Source organism: Triticum urartu, chromosome 2, assembly GCF_003073215.2.
Source record: "Triticum urartu cultivar G1812 chromosome 2, Tu2.1, whole genome shotgun sequence".
NCBI classification, from domain to species: domain Eukaryota; kingdom Viridiplantae; phylum Streptophyta; class Magnoliopsida; order Poales; family Poaceae; genus Triticum; species Triticum urartu.
The window spans coordinates 685,853,858-685,876,566 of record NC_053023.1 but is presented as its reverse complement, the minus strand read 5'-3'; the positions used below and the strand labels follow the sequence as shown (position 1 = coordinate 685,876,566).

At 44.9% G+C, this 22,709-nt stretch overlaps 1 protein-coding gene across 1 annotated transcript; it reads left to right on the top strand.

Moving 5' to 3' along the window:
• Positions 1-13,023: 13,023 nt before the first annotated feature.
• On the top strand, positions 13,024-15,296 carry LOC125537877. Its single transcript, XM_048701203.1, has 3 exons — positions 13,024-13,821; positions 13,968-14,269; positions 14,417-15,296. Exons 1-3 carry the CDS (start codon positions 13,024-13,026, stop codon positions 15,294-15,296), a joined length of 1,980 nt encoding a protein of 659 aa, XP_048557160.1.
• The last annotated feature ends 7,413 nt before the right edge of the window (positions 15,297-22,709 follow it).

Below are 22,709 nucleotides of genomic sequence, written 5' to 3'. Positions count from 1 at the left end.
TCAAGGAGTCCAGCATGAGCAACTTCAAGCTTAGCATTTTTAGTTTCAAAAACATTGGCCACCTCAAGAGCTCTATCATGAGATTCCTTCACTCTAGATAACTCTAGAGCAAAAGTCTCCTCAAGAGATTCCTTGGTGGTTTGTTCAAGTTCAAGAGCTTGAGAGAGGTCCGCAATCTCATTAGCGTAATCACGCTCATGACCTTCCATTTTATCAATGGTGACCTCATGCTCCTCAAGACAAGATTCCAACTCATCAATATATTTCTTGCCCTCAATAGCAATAGACATGATTTCCATGAAGTTGGAACGAGCAATTGTATTCTTAAGAAGAGCTTTAAAAATTATTTCCCCCTTAACTTTTAAGGAGGCAACATCATCATTCTCTTCATCATAATCGACATCATCATCACTCTTGCCATCATCAATATTATCACAAGATATATTGGGATTCAAAGTGGGAGATACCTTTGAAGCCTTGGCCATAAGGCAAAAAGCAACCGATGATGATGTAGGATCCCTTGAAGCACCGTTCAAGACCACATCTTGTTCCATGGAGTGTTGGGTTTCCTCTACATTGTTAGCACAACAACTCGAGGAAATAGATACATTTTTATCACGGCAACAAGACATAGCAAGCATATCATCATGAGATTTGAGCAAGCAATTTCTACAAGATATGCAAGAACTTTTAACACAAGCATGTGAAACATTTAGAGTGCTCGAAGTGTTAAAGTCCAAAGAAGGAGCATTGCAATAAGATAGTGATGAAGGATCATCCACAATAAGCATACTATCATCATTGCAATGACCAACACTACTCACCATATCATTACCTTGTGGCAAACCACATGTAGGTGAAGTAGAAGAAGTTGAGAAGACTATACGATCGGAGGTGGAGGGAGAACAATCATCCCCACAAATCTTGGACACACCATATTTTTATTGAAGCTTCGTCCACAACTCATGAGCATCCCGGAACGGCATGAGTTGAAATATAACTACATTGCTCAAAGCATCGAAAAGCACATTATAAGCTTGAGCATTGAGATAAGAGTTTTTCTCATCCTCTAAAGATAATCTTTGGGGATCCTTTGGAGGAGAAAAACCCATATCTACAATTCGCTCTAAATTTGGGTCCATGACCCTAAAGAGATTAAGCATGCGAATTACCCAAACATCAAAATTTGTGCCATCGAAACTAAGAGTGTCAAAAAATCCTAAACCCCTAGTCGACATCCTTACTCTCTAGGCGGTTAAGCCTAATAAAGAGAGACGAGGCTCTGATACCAAATGAAAGATCGTGGATGTCGCCTAGAGGGGGGTGAATAGGCGTTTTAAAATAATTACAATTTAGGCTTGAACAAATGCTGAATAAACCTAGCGGTTAATTTGTCAAGCACAAAACCTAAAACAATTAGGCTCACCTATGTGCACCAACAACTTATGCTAATCAAGACAAGCAACTATGTGATAGCAAGATATATGACAAGAAACAATATGGCTATCACAAAGTAAAGTGCATAAGTAAAGAGCTCGGGTAAGAGATAACCGAGGCACACGGAGACGACGATGTATCCCGAAGTTCACACCCTTGCGGATGCTAATCTCCGTTTGGAGCGGCGTGGAGGCACAATGCTCCCCAAGAAGCCACTACGGCCACCGTAATCTCCTCATGCCCTCGCACAATGCAAGATGCCGTGATTCCACTAAGGGACCCTTGAGGGTGGTCACCGAACCCGTACAAAAGGCAACCCTTGGGGGGCGGTCACCGGTACCCGTCAAATTGCTCGGGGCGATCTCCACAACCTAATTGGAGACCCCGACGCTTGCCCGGAGCTTTACACCACAATGATTGAGCTTCGAATAACACCAACCGTCTAGGGCGCCAAGGCACCCAAGAGGAACAAGCTCTAGGGTGCCCAAACACCCAAGAGTAATAAGCTTCTCAAACTTCACTTCCACGTATCACCGTGGAGAACTCAAACCGATGCACCAAATGCAATGGCAAGGGCACACGGAGTGCCCAAGTCCTTCTCTCGCAAATCCCACCGGAGCAACTAATGCTAGGGAGGAAAATGAGAGGAAGAACAAGACGGAGAACACCAAGAACTCCAAGATCTAGATCCAAGGGATTCCCCTCACATAGAGGAGAAAGTGATTGGTGGAAATGTGGATCTAGATCTCCTCTCTCTTTTCCCTCAAAAACTAGCAAGAATTCCATGGAGGGATTGAGAGTTAGCAAGCTCAAAGAAGGTCAACAATGGGGGCAAAAACGAGCTCAAGAGATGGGACCATTGGGGAAGAAGACCCCTTAAATAGGTCCCCACGAATCTGCCCGTTATGTACAGAATAACATAGGAGCGGTACAACCTCTATGAGCACCGGTACAACCGGTAACAGGCAATAAGCGGTACAACCGGCCCACAACCGCCCAACAACCGCACCACAACAGAGACCAGTCCGGTGGTAGAGCGGTACATGACCGGTACAACCTCCGGACCAATTCTGGAGCGGTACAACCGCTCCAAACACCGGTTGTACCGGTCAAGCGGTACAACCTCTCCATGGGGCGGTACAACCTCTCTGTGTAAAACAGGCAATATCAAAACAGCCACAACTTTCGCATACGAGCTCCGAATTCAACGAAACCAAGTTTGTTGGAAAGCTAACGACAAGGGCTAACACAATATTGAGAGAAATAACAATAAGCAATGAGAAAAGGACCATAATAAAATGGTGAGAACCCTTCCTCGGAAAAGACCGGTAAAACCTCCAACACCGAAAACATCATAGAAGATGCATGCGAACTCCGTTTTCGATGAACTCAAGCTTGTCATCAAGATGACCATAAGCTCTAAGACTCACAAATGGAACCAAACAAGAACCAAGAAAATGATGCAAGGATGCAATGGTTTGAGCTCTTGACTAATGATACGATCAAGCTACTCCCTAGAGAGCCCCCCTTGATAGTACGGCAATCGATCCTACAACCCGGTCTCCCAACTACCACTATGAGACCGGTAAAATAGAAAACCTATCAAGGGCAAACCTTTGCCTTGCACATAGTCCACTTGAGCTAGATGATGACGATCTTGACTTCCTCAAGTTGGACCACCTTTCTTGATTGTGTTGGCTCGATGAAGACTAGTTGATTGCTCCCCCATACTCCACTATGGGTGAGCCACTCTTTGGCACATCTTCACAATTCCATTGACACCACAATGGATGCGCAAGCTTCAAGCTTGATTGCTCCCCCATACTCCATTATGGGTGAGCCACTCTTCGAGTTGCTCCACTTGAACTTGCACACTGCAAACTTGATGACGATCACCACTTGATGTCATCCTCCATGGGTTGTATGAGATCTTCCTCTTGACGCAAGACCATGGAAACATACCTAACCCCACAAAGAACTCTCACGTAGACCATGGGTTAGTACACAAAGCCTAATGGACAATGCTTACCATACCATGGGATCACTTGATCCCTCTCGGTACTTCTTCTACGCTTTGTGAGTTGATCAACTTGATTTACTCTTGACTTAGTCTTGATCAACATTGAATCTTTCCAACTCTCTTCATTTGGATGATGTCTTGAAGGTAAACATGAATGATCACACAATCTTCTTCTTCAAGACATGCTTGCAATAAGCTCAACTCACACATGACCAATCTTTGGATAATTCCTTGAAAAGCACTTTGGCCATCTCAACTCACACATGATCAATCTTTGGATAATTCCTTGAAAAGCACTTTGGCCATCTCAACTCACACATGACCAATCATTGGATAATTCCTTGAAAAGCACTTTGGCCATCTCATAAACTCCTTGAAACCAACACATGGACTTCAAGACAATCCTATGGACAAATGCTTCAAATATAACTCAAGGCAACTGTTAGTCCATAGAGATTGTCATCAATTACGAAAACCACACATGGGGGCACTGCATGTCCTTTCAGGGAGGAAAGTAGAAAACTTGATAAGGTAATTGTACCTTCTCCCTTATTGGAAAGTAGTTCATCACAGAAATCTGTTCTTGTGACTACTACACCAATTAGTGAGGAAGCTAATGATGATGATCATGTAACTTCAGATCAAGTTACTACCGAATCTCGTAGGTAAACCAGAGTGAGATCCGCACCAGAGTGGTACAGTAATCCTGTTCTGGAAGTCATGTTACTAGACCATGACGAACTTGCGAACTATGAGGAAGCGATGAAGAGCCCAGATTCCACGAAATGGTTTGAGGCCATGAAATCTGAGATATGATCCACGTATGAGAACAAAGTATGGACTTTGATGGATTTGCCCGATGATCGGCAAGCCATAGAAAATAAATGGATCTTCAAGAGGAAGATGGACGCTGATAGTAGTGTTACTATCTACAAAGCTAGACTTGTCGAAAAAGGTTTTTGACAAAGTTCAAGGTGTTGACTACGATGAAATTTTCTCACTCGTAGCGATGCTTAAGTCTGTCCAAATCATGTTAGCAATTGCCGCATTTTTATGAAATCTGGCAAATGGATAAACAAAACTACATTCCTTAATGGATTTAAAGAAGAGTTGTATATGATGCAACCAGAAGGTTTTGTCAATCCTAAAGGTGCTAACAAAATATGCAAGCTCCAGCGATCCATCTATAGACTGGTGCAAGCATCTCAGAGTTGGAATATACGCTTTGATAAGTTGATCAAAGCATATAGTTTTATACAGACTTGCGGTGAAGCCTGTATTTACAAGAAAGTGAGTGGGAGCACTACAGCATTTCTGATAAGTATATGTGTATGCCATATTGTTGATCGGAAATAATGTAGAATTATTCTGCAAAGCATAAAGGAGTGTTTGAAAGGATTTTTTCAAAGAAAACCTCGGTGAAGCTGCTTACATATTGAGCATCAAGATTTATAGAGATAGATCAAGTCGCTTGATAAGTTTTTTTTCAATGAGTACATACCTTGACAAGATTTTGAAGTAGTTCAAAATGGAACAGTCAAAGAAAGAATTCTTGCCTGTGTTACAAGGTGTGAAATTGAGTAAGAATCAAAGCCCGACCACGGCAGAAAATAGAATCAGAATGAAAGTCATTCCCTATGCCTTGGCCATAGGTTCTATAAAGTATGCCATGCTGTGTACCAGACCTATTGTATACCCTACACTAATTTTGGCAAGGGAGTACAATAGTGATCTAGGAGTAGATCACTGGACAGCGGTCAAAATTATCCTTAGTGGAATAAGGATATGTTTCTCGATTATGGAGGTGACAAAAGGTTCGTCGTAAAAGGGTTACGTCGATACAAGTTTTGGCACTGATCCGGATGACTCTTAGTCTTCATCTGGATACATATTAAAAGTGGGAGCAATTAGCTAAAGTAGCTCCGTGCAAAGCATTGTAGACATAGAAAATTGCAAAATACTTGCGGATCTGAATATGGCAGACCCGTTGACTAAACTTCTCTCACAGGCAAAACATGATCACACCTTAATACTCTTTGGGTGTTAATTACATAGCAATGTGAACTAGATTACTGACTCTAGTAAACCCTTTGGGTGTTGGTCACATATCGATGTGAACTATGGGTGTTAACCACATAAAGATGTGACCTCTTGAAGTTAGATCACATGGCGATGTGAACTAGATTATTGACTCTAGTGCAAGTGGGAGACTGAAGGAAATATGCCCTAGAGGCAATAATAAAGTTATTATTTATTTCCTTATTTCATGATAAATGTTTATTATTCATGCTAGAATTGTATTAACCGGAAACATAATACATGTGTGAATACATAGACAAACAGAGTGTCACTAGTATGCCTCTACTTGACTAGCTCGTTAATCAAAGATGGTTATGTTTCCTAACCATAGACAAAGAGTTGTTATTTGATTAACGGGATCACATTATTAGGAGAATGATGTGATTGACATTACCCATTCCATTAGCTTAGCACCCGATCATTTAGTATGTTGCTATTGCTTTCTTCATGACTTATACATGTTCCTATGACTATGAGATTATGCAACTCCCGTTTGCCGGAGTAACACTTTGTGTGCTACCAAACGTCATAACGTAACTGGGTGATTATAAAGGAGCTCTACAGGTGTCTCCAAAGGTAAATGTTGGGTTGGCGTATTTCGAGATTAGGATTTGTCACTCCGATTGTCGGAGAGGTATCTCTGGGCCCTCTCGGTAATGCACATCACATAAGCCTTGCAAGCATTGCAACTAATGAGTTAGTTGCGAGATGATGTATTACGGAACGAGTAAAGAGACTTGCCAGTAACGAGATTGAACTAGGTATTGAGATACCGACGATCGAATCTCGGGCAAGTAACATACCGATGACAAAGGGAACAACGTATGTTGTTATGCGGTCTGGCCGATAAAGATCTTCGTAGAATATGTAGGAGCCAACATGAGCATCCAGGTTCCGCTATTGGTTATTGACCGGAGACGTGTCTCGGTCATGTCTACATTGTTCTCGAACCCGTAGGGTCCGCACGCTTAAGGTTTCGATGACAGTTATATTATGAGTTTATGAGTTTTGATATACCGAAGGAGTTTGGAGTCCCGGATGAGATCGAGGACATGGCGAGGAGTCTTGAAATGGTCGAGACGTAAAGATCGATATATTGGACGACTATATTCGGACATCGGAAAGGTTCCGAGTGGTTCGGGTATTTTTCGGAGTATCGGAGAGTTACGGGAATACGGGAGAAGAAGTATATGGGCCTTACTGGGCTTTAGGGGAGAGGGAGAGGCAGGCTGCCCCCCCCCAAGGCCTAGTCCGAATTGGACTAGGGGGAGGGGTTGCGCCCCCTCCTTCCTTCTCTTCCCTCTTCCCCTTGTCTCCTACTCCTACTACATGGAAGGACTCCTAGTTGGACTAGGAAAGGGGAAATCCTACTCTCGGTGGGAGTAGGACTCCCCTAGGGCGCGCCATAGAGAGGGCCGGCCCTCCCCTCCTCCACTCCTTTATATACGGGGGCAGGGGGCACCCCATAGACACACAAGTTGATCCACGTGATCGTTTTCTTAGCCGTGTGCGGTGCCCCCTTCCACCGTAATCCTCGATAATATTGTAGCGGTGCTTAGGCGAAGCCCTGCGACGGTAGAACATCAAGATCGTCACCACGCCGTCGTGCTGATGGAACTCTTCCCCGACACTTTGCTGGATCGGAGTCCGGGGATCGTCATCGAGCTGCACGTGTGCTAAAACTCGGAGGTGCCGTAGTTTCGGTGCTTGATCGGTCGGGCCATGAAGACGTACGACTACATCAACCGCGTTGTCATAACGCTTCCGCTTCCGGTCTACGAGGGTACGTAGACAACACTCTCCCCTCTCGTTGCTATGCATCACCATGATCTTGCGTGTGCGTAGGAATTTTTTTGAAATTACTACATTCCCCAACACTTCTGTGGCTAATGGCGGTGTGGGACGCCCCTTCCATCAACAGACCGGGTTCGATATGGCTCGGCAGGTGACACATGAGCCTCTATCGGAGTTGTCGAGCGGTGCCTATCGTCGACAGGTGAAGCCACCGGTGGATGTGCTACCGGCGGATGCTACGCATGATGTCTTATACGGAGACGTCAAGTCATGCCTGGTACCGGCAGGTGATGCACTGCGGCTCTGGCGGAGGTGTCAAGTTTAGCCTGTTGTTGTTGGATCGAAAGTGGTGCGACAGTAGCGGGAGGCAGGCGGTATGGGACGTCTTTGTCTTCCGTTGTCTCCTCCAGAGGTATCCAGCTATCGATGCGTCAGTAGACGAATAAAGGCGGATGGTACAGACAGTTTCAACGACGAGCTTATGCACTCCGGTGGAAACACAAGCTCTGATCATGCTATGTCGTCGTGCGCCTGCGTCGTGTCGTGTCCTTGGTGAAGATGGTGGATTGAAGCTTTGTTTTGGGAATGAGAATCCAAAGTTCAACCTTGTGGTGGACTCGCCATCATCGGCGCACGTGTGGCAATTCCTTCTTGAAGGGGTAGCCTAGGAGTTGTGTATTTTTCGTTTTATGTTGTGTCTTGTATCGTAGGGTTAGTGGTTATCTGAAGGAGTTACTGTCACGAGCTATATGGTCTTAGGGTTTACTAGAACATAAAGACGTGCGTTGCCGCGCCCGCCAGTGTTGATGCAGTAAAGTGATGAAACGAACTACGATGATTATGCTTTTACTTTTCAATATAAACAATTAAAAGATGTTCTATAAACAAATATAAAATTCAGACACATGCATAACTGGATAAAAAGGATGAGCAGATATACAGTGATTCATTTAATTTCTTTAGCATATCCCACTTTTCTTTTCTTTTGAAAAAAAGACATCTACCTTATTATATATTCAAAACCGACCGATGGTCAGGAACACCAACAACTGAAGTTTTTTTCCTCACTAACAGAAAAGAACAAATCAAAGGCCTAATGTGGTTTGAACAATCAAGCATGTAAAAGATAACTGAGCGGTAAAAAGGTTCAATTTCTCTATTATAGACATTAACATTACATAGATGGTAACTTCGTAAAAAAAAGCTAGAACTATAAATATCACCTAAATAGTGAAGTGCATTATAGCTCCCGTAATCTCCCTTTTTCATTGATAGGTTACAAATTGTTGAGGAGTAGCAAGTGAGAAAATACCGAGCAAACAGAAGTTACACAAAGCTGGACTGTATTTAAAACACCACTTCTTTCCTGGACACAAACATCGTATATATGAAATCCGCCATAATTAGCTACAGTTCTTCAGAGTGATCGAACAAACCTGCTAACTGTAGCAAATTGCCACCTGCGATTATACTAATATGATCAAACCTGTTGGAAGGCCTTATGGACTGTAGCATGTATTGAGCTCTTCTTTCTACCACAAGAAGATTAGCCAATAGAGAACCATTGGGCCAAGTTACTTACCATGATAAATTGTCCACAAGATGTCCATAAAAAATGTTAAGTTGTGCACTCTCGACCGTCAACGTGTGATTTGCAAGCATAGAGGAATAAAAGAAGAGGGTTGATATATATATATACAACGAGCCTGTTTCTTTTGCTCAAGAAAGTAGTAGCTTCTTATTTTTAGCTAGTAATTGATTCTCAGTTTGGTATTGTATTAACTTGTTTTGTGCAAGTTCATTCTGTGAACTCTCCTTTAATGATTGGCGGAGCTCATGCCCATGATTAAAACAAATTCATTATATATTTTGAAAATAACATGCAAATGAATAGTATCCTTCGAGTATAGTGTAGAAAATTTGAATCTCTTGATGTTTACACATCAACACATCTACATCAGGGGGGAGATATCTGGATTTTAGTTTTAGTGAGGAAGTGCAAAAACATAGAAAACGATCAGCTCAATAGTGCTTATGATGCTGTTTAGACAATGAGTCATGTTCATGGCTGCAGCATTTAGCTATTTGCAAATGCCCACCCATAAAACACAAGAAAAGATGGACATATATATCTTTGCACCTAAGAAAATAAATAGTACCTACAATTTCATTAACAAACTGCAGTTATATATCAATGTCCTGGCTTGCAAATATAATCAAATGCAAATACTAAGGGCGTGTTCGGCAATGACCCGGCTTCATAGAACTCCAGGGAATCAACTTCTCCTCCTCGCTTCTCACTCCAGGTAGCGAACCCAGGAACGTTCGGGAGCCAGCGACAGCTTCTCGCGGAGCTGCAGCCCAGCTGGAGGGCAGTGGCCTGTTAGGAGTGCGTTGGGCCGCTGGATGCAGCCCATTTCGAGGGAGAGAAGAGAGATCGTGTACCGAATCGTTTTTCTTACGAGGAACCAGTGAATCGTTTTCTTTAGCGGTGGCAGATCGCGGGTAATATCATTTTTGCACTATGGGATCCCTCAACTTCTCGTTTCTAGCTTCTATGAGCTAAACCGTTCGGGACTGCTTCACTCGAGGATTTTGAGAAGATAGAAGCTGGAGGATTGCAGTCTAGATTCTGCAACCTTATACTGTGTTGTAGTACCATCAGATAAGGGAGCATTTGGTTCTAGTCTATCCATCAAGAATTTTATTTCTTTTAACTGCAGATATCCAACAATAAAAAATAGGATTGGTGGAATTTGAAAACATAAAACAATGAAGAATCAGGATGGAGAATGGTTATTAATTCATCTAGCCCTACTTAAAATTTTCATCTAGTCAACCATATCTCTAACAGCCACATCAGACTAAAATGTTCACCAATTTTAGACTACCCTGGAAGACAAACCCATGATAAAATTATCTCAAGAGATCAAACAAAATTTGGTTATCCGAGCAGGTAAAATTTTTTTGAAACAGAGTAGCAGCTTACAATCCATGGAAGGTTGACACACTTCAAATCATCAAAGGATCATGGAATTGGATCCGCATCCAGTAAAGTGCTCCAAATTGAGAGTTGCTAGGTTTTGGAGATCAACTCCTTGCCTGAGTACCAGGACTCCAGGAGAGGCAGATAATGGAAGGGCCAGAGTCTGCTGCCAGCCTGAACGTGGGGGCCCATCTACTCCCTCAATCTTCATTCTTACCTCCTCTCCTCTGGTTCATCCATCCTGCCGACAAGGGGATCTGACCTGCCCGGCTGTGATGGGGTACGGCGATGTAGAACCTGAAGGTTAGGTCGCACGCACCCGTCGCTGTCCTATCGGTGAAGTCCCGTCTTTGTTGTGGCCGTCTCTCCCGTACGCCCGCGGTCATTGCCGCCGCCTGCAGAGAGAGAGAGAGAAGGGACGGCAGCCGCCATGGACAAACACTCCAAGAGACAGAAACCGTAGTGCGTGGCCACGTACCTGGGCATGGGCCTTTCAAGGCCCAATCACTGACAGGAGCGGGAGCTCGTTCCGCGGAGTAGCGGCCCACGAGACGGTAAATGGAACGTCTGAACGACCTGGGAATGATCTACATCGCACGTTAGAGTGATCCGACGGTTTACAGCTCCAAATCGTCGTGGAGGCTCATAGCTGGCTCAGTTTTACTGTTTCTCAATTTTCCACTTTTTTCCATCGATGGTATATGGCTATATGCATCGTCCGGGAGTTATCCTCCTTTTCAAAAAAAGAATAGGAATGACATAGCCTACAAGTGAAAAAGAATAGGAATGACAAAGCCTACAAGTGCAGCCAGCAAGACGACGTGCAGGAGGCCCAGCCACAACATCGTCCGCCTGCAGCTGCAGGGGGGCGTTTCGGGCGTATGAATTCCCCAGATGGTACTGAAGAAAGGAAGTCATTGACTGCCACTTTCCTCTGATTTCTGAGAGGGGAACAAATATGTGCCAAAATGCAACAGAAGACGATTTCCGTTCGTAACAAGGCAGAGACCAGATCAATGATAATCGCACATCGATCTGAAAGCAGGACAGAACCTAAAACTCTGTTACCATCCCCTAACAGAACCTGAAACTCTCTGTTTCGATTTGAAAAAAAACCTCATTGCCACAAACATGTACTAAAACGGGTAACAGGTGGAAGCAAATGGTACATCAAGCTCACTCACTGACACACGCACGTACAGGCGTGCACACACACAACTGGCGCAGGAGGATCAACTATTTCATGCTCAGAATGGAGTAAATAGCACTGGCGGTCTAAGAACTTGCACCGCGGGTGCACTTAAGTCACAGTACTTGCAAACCGGAAAAACCCGTCGCAGAACTTGCGTTGCGGGTGGAATCAAGTCACACACACCAGCTGAACCGCGCCGTCGCCCGGTTTTTTCTGTTTCGCTGTCACGCGCGGCGCACGTGAGGCCTCTGGACTGCATCGTTTTTTTGCACAAAGACCCCTGGATCCAGGGAAAAAGGTGCATAGCCCCCTTTTCCTCTGTTCTCTGCCTGTTCGTGTTCTTCGCCGATGGGAGAGGAGACAGGCGGCGCCACTGGCGCGGCGAGCTGGTCGGCGGCAAGCCAGTCATCGGCGACGATAGTGGATCCGGCGATGGAGTTGCCACTCCTGAGGACCGAAGCGCATGGGAGGCCGATATACGGTAAGTTTTTCCCCAATTTAGTTAGGGTTTTCTCCCTTCGGCAATAGATGATGATCGCTGGAGCATATTAGTAGTTTTATGACTTCAATGAGCAGTAGTAGTTAGGGTGTGTTGGTATTCATCTACGATTTGTATCACATAATATTTTTGGGGATGGCAGCTAGGGTTAGTAGTGTGTTTTTTGAATGTATTTATTGAATGCACTGTCCATTGTTGAATGTAGGTTATGAATCAGGAAATTCAGTGTGGAGGTGCATCATGGTGGGTTTTTTGTGGGGAAGGGAGTGAATCTGACATATTTGGATGAGAAGATATGTTGGTTTGACAATTTGGACAGAAGAACTTTTTGCGGTGACTGCATCTACTACATGCTAGCACAATTGAATGATCCTGATCATGAGAAAATTATGTATTGGTGCCCACCTGGAAAAACACTTGCAGATATGATGGAAATCATCCTGGAAGTTCATTGTCAGAAGATGGTCAAAGCCTCTGTTCACTCAAAGGTACTGGTTTTGTTTGTCAGGCATATCAGAAAACCTGAGATGCAGGAGGAAGATGACATTGTGTTCAAAGGTTGCCCTGTTCTACCCAAAGTTATATTTAGTCCACTTAGAAAGGACAAGAAGATGAAAATAGAGAAACTGTCAGAGGAGGCAGAAAATTCAGAGCAACAAGAAGATGCAGATATATCAGAAAATTAGAAGTTTCAGAAGAAGAGTATGAATGTGATTCAGACATAGATCCTACTTGGTATGACAGTGATTATGGAATGGAGGAGGATGATGAGGAGTATGACAAGAATGTAGATGTTGTTGTGCACGATGCTTTAATTGAGAAAGGCAAAATTATTGGTGCTGAGTACAGGCATGTTCCTGGGACAGATGATGTGTATGAAGATGATTTGCAGCTGCCAGAAGAGGATGACTAGGATAGAAAACATAAAAGTGACTCTGATGATGAGGAGTATAAGAAGAAAAAAAAAGAAGGAGAAACCCATTTATAGGTTTAAACCATTTAACCCAACTGTTGACATGGAAAACCCTCAATTCAAGCTGGGCATGGTTTTTGATTCTGTGGAGCTCCTTAGGAAAGTAGTAGCACAATATGCAGTGAAGAACAGGGTGCAAATTAGGAAGAAAAGAAATAATAAACAAAGATTTGAGGCAGTGTGTGAAGAGGGTTGCCCTTGGAAACTAGTGGCTGTCAATGACAATAGGACACAATCTTTTCTTGTGAAGACTTTAATTGCAGAGCACACTTGTGAGAAGGTCTGGGATGTCAAAGAACTAACAACCCCCTTTCTTGCTAGCAAATATGTGGAGAAGTTCAGAGATAATGAGAAGATTTCTCTAGCTACATTTTCAAGGAAAGTTAGGAAGAAATTTAACATGGAAGTTAGCAGACACAAGCTAGGTAGAGCTAGGAAAGCAACATTGGAAGTGGTGCATGGGGATGAGGTGAAGCAGTACTCACTGCTTTGGAGATATGCAGAGGAAGTGAGACATAGCAATCCAGGTTCATCTTTCTATCTAAACCTGGAGAATGGGTTGTTTATTACTTGTTATTTCAGTTTGGCAGCTTGCAAAGTAGGGTGGCTGAAGGGATGTAGGCCAATCATATGTATTGATGGCACATTCATAAAGACAAAGTATGGTGGCCAATTACTTACAGCAGTAGGTATAGATGGAAATGATTCAATATATCCAATTGCAATGGCAGTGGTGGAGACAGAATGCTATGGATCTTGGGCATGGTTCCTTGCTACACTGAAGCAAGATCTTAACATAATGAACACTAGCACATTCAGTATTATGAGTGATAAACAGAAGGTATAATAAGTTCAGTTACTGTTCATAGGTTCAGATACTGTTCATAGGTTCAGATACTGTTCATAGGTTCAGTTACTGTTTACATTCTTTTCTTGTTTTGCTTCTTACTTGCACTAGTGTGATAATTCTGTTGTTTTCTCACATAGGGGCTCATAAAAGCTGTGAATGAACAGTTCCCTGACTCAGAGCATAGGTTTTGTGTGAGACACTTGTACCAAAACTTGCACTCAGCACACAAAGGTGAGACAATCAGACAACAACTATGGACTTGTGCCAAACCAACCACTCCAACCTTGTTTGAAATTAATATGGAGAAGATGAGGGAAGATAATCCAGAAGCTTATGCTTGGTTGGAAGATAAGCCTCCAAATCAATGGTCAAGGGCCTTTTTTGATGTTTTTCCCAAGTGTGACATTTTGTTGAATAACACTTGTGAAGTTTTCAACAGGTAATACCACTTAAACCTGTATCTGAAACTAAACTTTGTCTGAAATTGAACAATAACTGAATTTTGTCTGAAAATGAACAGTAACTGATTTTTGTCAGAAATTGAATAGTAACTGAAACTGAACTTTGTCAAAATGTTGTGTTGTAGGTACATTTTAGAAGCTAGAGAGCTACCTGTTTTGACCATGCTTGAGAGGATTAAATCACAGATAATGCATAGGCATATGTCAAAGAAAAAGGAGGCCACTGAAAAGTGGATAGGCAACATAACTCCAAAAATTAGAGACAAATTAAGAAAAAATGTAGAGTTGTCAGCCAATTGTCACCCTGAAGCGTCAGGGATGGGTGTCTTTGGTGTCTTATCAAATGGCAAGACATACATAGTGGAGTTGAATATGTATACATGCACCTGCAGAAGGTGGCAACTCACTGGAATTCCTTGCAGCCATGCTTGTGCCTGTTGTAGACATGAAAGGATTAAACCTGAAACCATGTTGTCTTCTTGCTACTTTGTGCAAACATACTTGTCAGCTTATGGAGTTCAAGTATATCCTACAAGGGACAAAGATGAGTGGCCACATGTAGATGCACTACCTATATTGCCACCACTATATGAGAAAAGAGCTGGAAGGAGAAGAAAGAACAGAAGGCAGCAACCAGAGGAGACAGAAGATGGCACTAAACTCAGTAGACATGGGGCTATTATGCACTGTGGCTATTGCAAAGGAGCTGCTCATAACAGAAGTGGTTGCTCAAAGTTGAAAGCTGCTGTACTAAGAGAAGAGGAAGATCAACATGAGCAGACTGGGGACTTTGGAAGTGATCAAGCTCACTCACTGACACACGCACGTACAGGCGTGCACACACACAACTGGCGCAGGAGGATCAACTATTTCATGCTCAGAATGACAAAGCCTCCAAGCGCAGCCACGAAAACGATGGGCAGGAGGCCCAACCAGAGGATCGTCTTCCCGGCGGCACGTCGTCCGACCACATCGCCCGATACCCATAAGCCGGCGATGCCTTGAGGAGCCCGAAGACGAACACGACGACGAGGATGCCGTAGTACAAGAAGAAGGGTGCTTTGCCGTGGTGGAGAAATATACCTCCGGGCGCCTTGGATATGACGAGGCAGAGCGCCGCGGCTGCTTCGACGACGCCGCAGGAGATGAGAGCAGCCGGCAGCTTCTCGGCGTTGCTACATGCGGCGGAAATCAAGGCGAGCAGGTTCCAGAAGGCGGCCAGGAACCCCATTGTTCGTCTCTTGGGTGGTGGTGTTTGCTGGAGAAATGAATTTGTGTTGAGGTTCAGAGCTTGGAGATGGCGAAGGATTTATATAAGGCACCGGACTTTAGACGCGCAGAGTGGAGCATGACTTCTACAGCCCCAAGAACCCAGAGCCGAACCGAACCAGAACCGAACCGCGCGCATTTGGTTTTCCAACCCTTGGGTAAGCACATGGCATGCTGTAAGGCTTGAATGGATCATGTTTTACTGCTTAAACAAAGTTTCAGAGCATATGGCGTCGTTAACTGCTCAGCTCTACGGAGTAGTAAACAATCTCCGTGACGAAAAGTTGCTGTATTCAACTTAATACTTGGCTGTGTACTAATTACCATGTGTTTTGGTTGTTTACTCGGTGACACTTTATTACTACTGAAGCTCATTATTAGTGTAGTACTAGATGAATGACCTTGTTCCCTCTTAGATTTTCCTTTCAGAATTGCTACTTCTTGGTCGTTTTGCACAAATATCACCGAGACTACGGGACGGAGGGAGTAATTATTAGAAGCGAGGTACTAAACTGTACATTATTTCTGCGGGGAAGTTTCATTCTTTTTGTGATGCTACTAGTCTCTTGATAGATTCATCATTCCACGACCCAAACTGATGTGGTTCTTTTACTCAAGAGTCAAGACAGATTGAGACAACGACCTGGCCGTGTGGGATGCCCGAACCATAAGCTATTTTTTTTAATAATACAGTTTTTTAAATAAATTTAAGAAATATTACGCCATTTTGATATTTTTCAAAAATAATACAGCTTCGGCGTGTGGGAAGCCGATAAGGACCAGTCGGCCCGCGAGAAGCCGAGTAGGGCCGAGTCGGCCACGGCTAAGCCGATTAGTGGCTGGGTCACCTGACGCACGGCCAGTCGGCCGGTCCGCATGCAGTCGGCCATGGTGACGCCGAGAGGCCAGTCTATCGGCTTCGGCGAAGCCGATAAGTGTGCATGCAAGCTCAAACGCACATGCATACATTCGTTACGGACAAAAGCTAGCTATACTAATCAAGATCAACCAACAGCTAGCTAGCTACACACACGTACGTATGCTTACGCTCGGATGGGAGTCCCAAGTCAGCTGAGTGCTCCAGTTTGCAATATATCAGAGCAACTCAAACACACCGACCCATTCCATCTATATTTGGGTCACGGTGAATAAAAAAGTCGGTCAAACGCGCCGATTCAAACAGACGCGCGTTCGTTTTTCGTCCGTCTACCGGCGCCCATTTGTCAGTGCCTCTGCTAGCAGCCGGTGCCGACACACCTTCCCCCAACGTCGTCATCTCGTCGCCGCCACCACTATCTCGCCGCACAGGCACCAAAGCTTCCCGACGCCGTCACGAGCTGGAAGCCGCCTCGCCGCCCCCGGCCAGCTCCTTCGTACTAACGCTGGCACGCTCGTCGGACTCCTGCACGCTCGCCGCGCGTGTCCAGCCCAGCCACCTGGTCCAAGGGAGGCGATAACTATTTCAAGTGTAAAAAGGACGCCTTTGAAAAGATTAGCTTCTCATCTTACCAGAAATGCACTGCAACCATATGGATGCTTGCATACGGAATACCCGGTGATCTCATTGATGAGTACGTCCGTATGAGCGAGTCTACATGTCTATAGTCCATGTACAGGTTTATGCAGGGTTGTGATTGCTGTATTTGGCCCGACTACTTGAGAGAGTCGACTCCGCAAGATACAATTTAGTTTTCATTCGGCAGGGCTGTGATATATATGTCTTTTTTTCACATGCATTTGAGACAGTTTATTTTTTATTCGACTTGTAAAATTATGCTTAATTTATTTGATTGTAAAACTATGCTTTATTTGATTATGAAACTATGACATCTTTTATATGTCTGCTTGTCAAATAATCCAAAACGTGTGCATATGTGTTGAAAAAAGACGGCGGACCGGCCATGTTGGTATATATAGGTCGATGTATTGGATGCACTGTCGATCTAAATGTTAAATAGGCCGGACGCCGAGCGGACGGTCGGTCGAGCGTACGCCGAGTTGCTCTTACTAGTGAGCAGTGTCATCTTGGGTGCAATGACAAGCAATCAGCTTGAAACTTGCTAGTGTACGTGAGCGACTCCGCTTGCAACTACATTTAACCTGCCTAGCTTTGTGAACGTACACATTTGCATGCATATAGCTACTTATCGGCTTAGCCGTGGCCGACTGGGCCTTACTCGGCTTCGCGCAGGCCGACTGCGCCTTATCGTCTTGCCCGTGGCCGACAGAAGCCAATCGGCTTCCCGCAAGCCGAAGCTATATTATTTTTAGAAAAAATCAAAACGGTGTAATATTTCTCAAATTTATTTAGAAAAGTGTATTACTTAAAAAAATTAAACGAACCATAACCGAGCCGACTCAAACCAGAACCGATCAAGGGCTTTTTTGGTTTAAGACCCGTGGCCAAAGATGATTGGCAGAAAAGGGTGCCGCATGAGTATGATAGTCAACAATCAACAAGATCATCACACAAAAAAAGATCATCACATAAAAAAAGATCGTCACACAGCATGTGGGGTCGAAATAATAAGCTATGCGGGCATGGGAAAGGTGAGTGAGTGGATGCTGTGGGTCCGCGAGACGACCGTCGCCTTCGTTCTCCGTCACCGAGTCATGCGAAGCCAAGGAACCAGAACCGAACGCTCGGTTTCCGGTTTCGCGACGTGGTTGTGCTTGTGCACAAGATACGGCTGACATGTATTTCCATCCGTTCTAAAATGGATGACTCAGTTTTATACTAATTTTAATATAAAATTAATATAAAATTGGATCATCTATTTCAAAACAAAAGGAGTAATAATTACTGCTTTCTTTTTTTAGACAGGTACACGTACTAGTAGTGGCGCTTTGCTGACGACACACTTCTTTTTGCGCGCAAATAGGACTTGTATAACTCAATCATGAGGATTACAATCAGCGAGACATAAGTTCTCAACATTCTTAGAGCCAGAGCATAGCCAAACAACAGTATGACCTCTCTCTCAGTTTACAGTGCGTGCGCGTATCCCTAGGTTATCAATTTGACCAACCTAATACAAGTCATATATTACAAAACATATACTAATATAAACTTCAAATGTTCTATTTTTCAGAAAATATAATTTTTGTGTTATATAGTTTATATTAGGGGGATACAATTAGCAACCTAGGTATACGTATAGGACTTGTAAATTGAAACGGAGGTAATACGATGGGTATGCCTAGCATAACTAGCTAAGGAGATTAATATAGTTCAGGTCATGCTTTATATGAGAATTGAGAGCAAGTGATCCAACCGTTTATGCAAACACACCTTTGTTTAGGGAACCTTTTGCAGACACACTGGAAATATAGCGTCGTTGGCATGAATGGAACGTTTTGGAGCTCGGCCTTTATGGAGGCCGGATTTTTTGAAACTTCAAGATTTGAACATTTTAGTTTTGAAAAAATCTAAAACAAATTTGCACAAGTAAACAAAGATGTGAGTGTATGTGTTTAAAATTTCAGGTTGAAATGTTGGGAAACGTAGCAGAATTTAAAATTTTCTACGCATCACCAAGATCAATCTATGGAGTCTTCTAGCAACGAGAGGAAAGGAGTGCATCTACATATCCTTGTAGATCGCGAGCGGAAGCGTTCAAGAGAACGGGGTTGATGGAGTCGTACTCGTCGTGATCCAAATCACCGATGACCTAGCGCCGAACGGACGACACCTCCGCGTTCAACACACGTACGGTTGGGGAAGACGTCTCCTCCTTCTTGATCCAGCAAGGGGGAAGGAGAGGTTGATGGAGATCCAGCAGCACGACGGCGTGGTGGTGGAAGTAGCGGGATCTCGGCAGGGCTTCGCCAAGCTCAGCGAGAGGGAGAGGTGTCACGGGAGGGAGAGAGAGGCGCCAGGGGCTAGGTTTCGCAGCCCTCCCTCCCCCGATTTATATAGGGGTCCAAGGGGGGCGCCGGCCCCTCTAGATCCCATCTAGATGGGGGGGGCGGCGGCCAAGGGGGTGGCTTGCCCCCAAGCCAAGTGGGGCGCCCCCACCCCTAGGGTTTCCATCCCTAGGCACAGGGGGAGGCCCAAGGGGGGCGCACCATCCCACCAGGGGCTGGTTCCCCTACCACTTCAGCCCATGGGCCCTCCGGGATAGGTGGCTCCACCCGGTGGACCCCCGGGACCCTTCCGGTGGTCCCGGTACAATACCGGTGACCCCCGAAACTTTCCCGGTGGCCGAAACTAGACTTCCTATATATAATTCTTCACCTCCGGACCATTCTGGAACTCCTCGTGACATCCGGGATCTCATCCGGGACTCCGAACAACTTTCGGGTTACCGCATACTAATATCTTAACAACCCTAGCGTCACCGAACCTTAAGTGTGTAGACCCTACAGGTTCGGGAGGCACGCAGACATGACCGAGACGACTCTCCGGTCAATAACCAACAGCGGGATCTGGATACCCATGTTGGCTCCCACATGCTCCTCGATGATCTCATCGGATGAACCACGATGTCGAGGATTCAATCAATCCCGTATACAATTCCCTTTGTCAATCGGTACGTTACTCGCCCGAGATTCGATCGTCGGTATCCCAATACCTCATTCAATCTCGTTACCGGCGAGTCACTTTACTTGTACCGTAATGCATGATCCCGTGATCAACCACTTGGTCACATTGAGCTCATTATGATGATGCATTATCGAGTGGGCCCAGAGATACCTCTCCGTCATACGGAGTGATAAATCCCAGTGTCGATTCGTGCCAACCCAAAAAACACTTTCGGAGATACCCGTAGTGCACCTTTATAGTCACCCAGTTATGTTGTGACGTTTGGCACACCCAAAGCACTCCTATGGTATCTGGGAGTTGCACAATCTCATGGTCTAAGGAAATGATCTTTGACATTTGGAAAAGCTCTAGCAAACGAACTACACGATCTTGTGCTATGCTTAGGATTGGGTCTTGTCCATCACATCATTCTCCTAATGATGTGATCCCGTTATCAATGACATCTAATGTCCATAATCAGGAAACCATGACTATCTTTTGATCAACGAGCTAGTCAACTAGAGGCTCACTAGGGACGTGTTGTGGTCTATGTATTCACACATGTATTATGATTTCCGGATAACACAATTATAGCATGAACACTAGACAATTATCATGAACAAGGAAATATAATAATAGCTATTTTATTATTGCCTCTAGGGCATATTTCCAAAGTCTCCCACTTGCACTAGAGTCAATAATCTAGTTACATTGTGATGAATCGAACACCCATAGAGTTCTGGTGTTGATCATGTTTTGCTCTAGGGAGAGGTTTAGTCAACGGATCTGCTACATTTAGGTCCGTATGTACTTTACAAATATCTATGTCTCCATTTTGAACACTTTCACGAATGAAGTTGAAGCGACGCTTGATATGCCTGGTCTTCCTGTGAAACCTGGGCTCCTTGGCAGGGGCAATAGCTCCAGTGTTGTCACAGAAGAGAGTGATCGGCCTCGACGCATTGGGTATGACTCCTAGGTCGGTGATGAACTCCTTCATCCAGATTGCTTCATGCGCTGTCTCCGAGGCTGCCATGTACTCCGCTTCACATGTAGATCCCGCCACGACGCTTTGCTTGCAACTGCACCAGCTTACTACCCCACCATTCAAAATATACACGTATCCGGTTTGTGACTTGGAGTCATCCAGATCTGTGTCGAAGCTAGCATCGACGTAACCCTTTACGACAAGCTCTTCGTCACCTTCATAAACGAGAAACATATCCTTAGTCCTCTTCAGGTACTTCAGGATATTCTTGACCGCTGTCCAGTGTTCCATGCCGGGATTACTTTGGTACCTTCCTACCAAACTTACGGCAAGGTTTACATTAGGTCTGGTACACAGCATGGCATACATAATAGACCCTATGGCCGAGGCATAAGGGATGACACTCATATTTTCTCTATCTTCTACCGTGGTCGGGCATTGAGCCGTGCTCAATTGCATACCTTGCAATACAGGCAAGAACCCCTTCTTGGACTGATCCATATTGAACTTCTTCAATATCTTGTCAAGGTACGTACTTTGTGAAAGACCAATGAGGCGTCTCGATCTATCTCTATAGATCTTGATGCCTATATATAAACAGCTTCTCCAAGGTCCTTCATTGAAAAACACTTGTTCAAGTAGGCCTTTATGCTTTCCAAGAATTCTATATCATTTCTCATCAAGAGTATGTCATCCACATATAATATGAGAAATGCTACGGAGCTCCCACTCACTTTCTTGTAAACACAGACTTCTCCATAAGTCTGTGTAAACCCAAACGCCTTGATAATCTCATCAAATCTAATGTTCCAACTCCGAGATGCTTGCACCAGCCCATAGATTGAGCGTTGGAGCTTGCACACCTTGTTAGCATTCTTAGGATCGACAAAACCTTCCGGCTGCATCATATACAATTCTTCCTTAAGAAAGCCGTTAGGAATGCCGTTTTTGTTGGGGAACGTAGCATAAATTCAAAATTTTCCTACGTGTCACAAAGATCTATCTATGGAGTCATCTAGCAACGAGGGACGAGTGGATCTACATACCCTTGTAGATCGCACGCGGAAGCGTTCAAGAGAACAGGGTTGATGGAGTCGTACTCGTCGTGATCCAAATCACCGATGATCCTAGCGCCGAACGGACGGCACCTCCGCGTTCAACACACGTATGGAGCAGCGACGTCTCCTCCTCCTTGATCCAGCAAGGGGGAAGGAGAGGTTGATGGAGATCCAGCAGCACGACGGCGTGGTGGTGGAAGTAGCGGGATTCCAACAGGGCTTCGCCAAGCGCTGCGGGAGGAGGAAGATGTGTCATGGGAGGGAGAGGGCGGCGCCAGGGCTTAGGTTGGGCTGCCCTCCCTTCCCCCCCACTATATATAGGGCCAAGGGAGAGGGGGGAGGCGCAGCCTTGGCCCTTCCTCCAAGGAAGGGTGCGGCCAGGGGAGGAGTCCCTCCTCCCCAAGGCACCTCGGAGGTGCCTTCCCCCTTTAGGACTCTTCCTTTCCCTCTTCTCTTGGCGCATGGGCCTCTTGGGGCTGGTGCCCTTGGCCCATATAGGCCAAGGCGCACCCCCTACAGCCCATGTGGCCCCCCGGGGCAGGTGGCCCCACCCGGTGGACCCCCGGGACCCTTCCGGT

Excerpts from the sequence above, each read along its gene's own strand:
- LOC125537877 (XM_048701203.1), top strand. The coding sequence starts at position 13,024 with ATGGAAAACCCTCAATTCAAGCTGGGCATGGTTTTTGATTCTGTGGAG. Across the intron at positions 13,822-13,967 it reads TTATGAGTGATAAACAGAAG|GGGCTCATAAAAGCTGTGAA; the intron begins GTATAATAAGTT and ends TTTCTCACATAG. Across the intron at positions 14,270-14,416 it reads ACTTGTGAAGTTTTCAACAG|GTACATTTTAGAAGCTAGAG; the intron begins GTAATACCACTT and ends GTTGTGTTGTAG.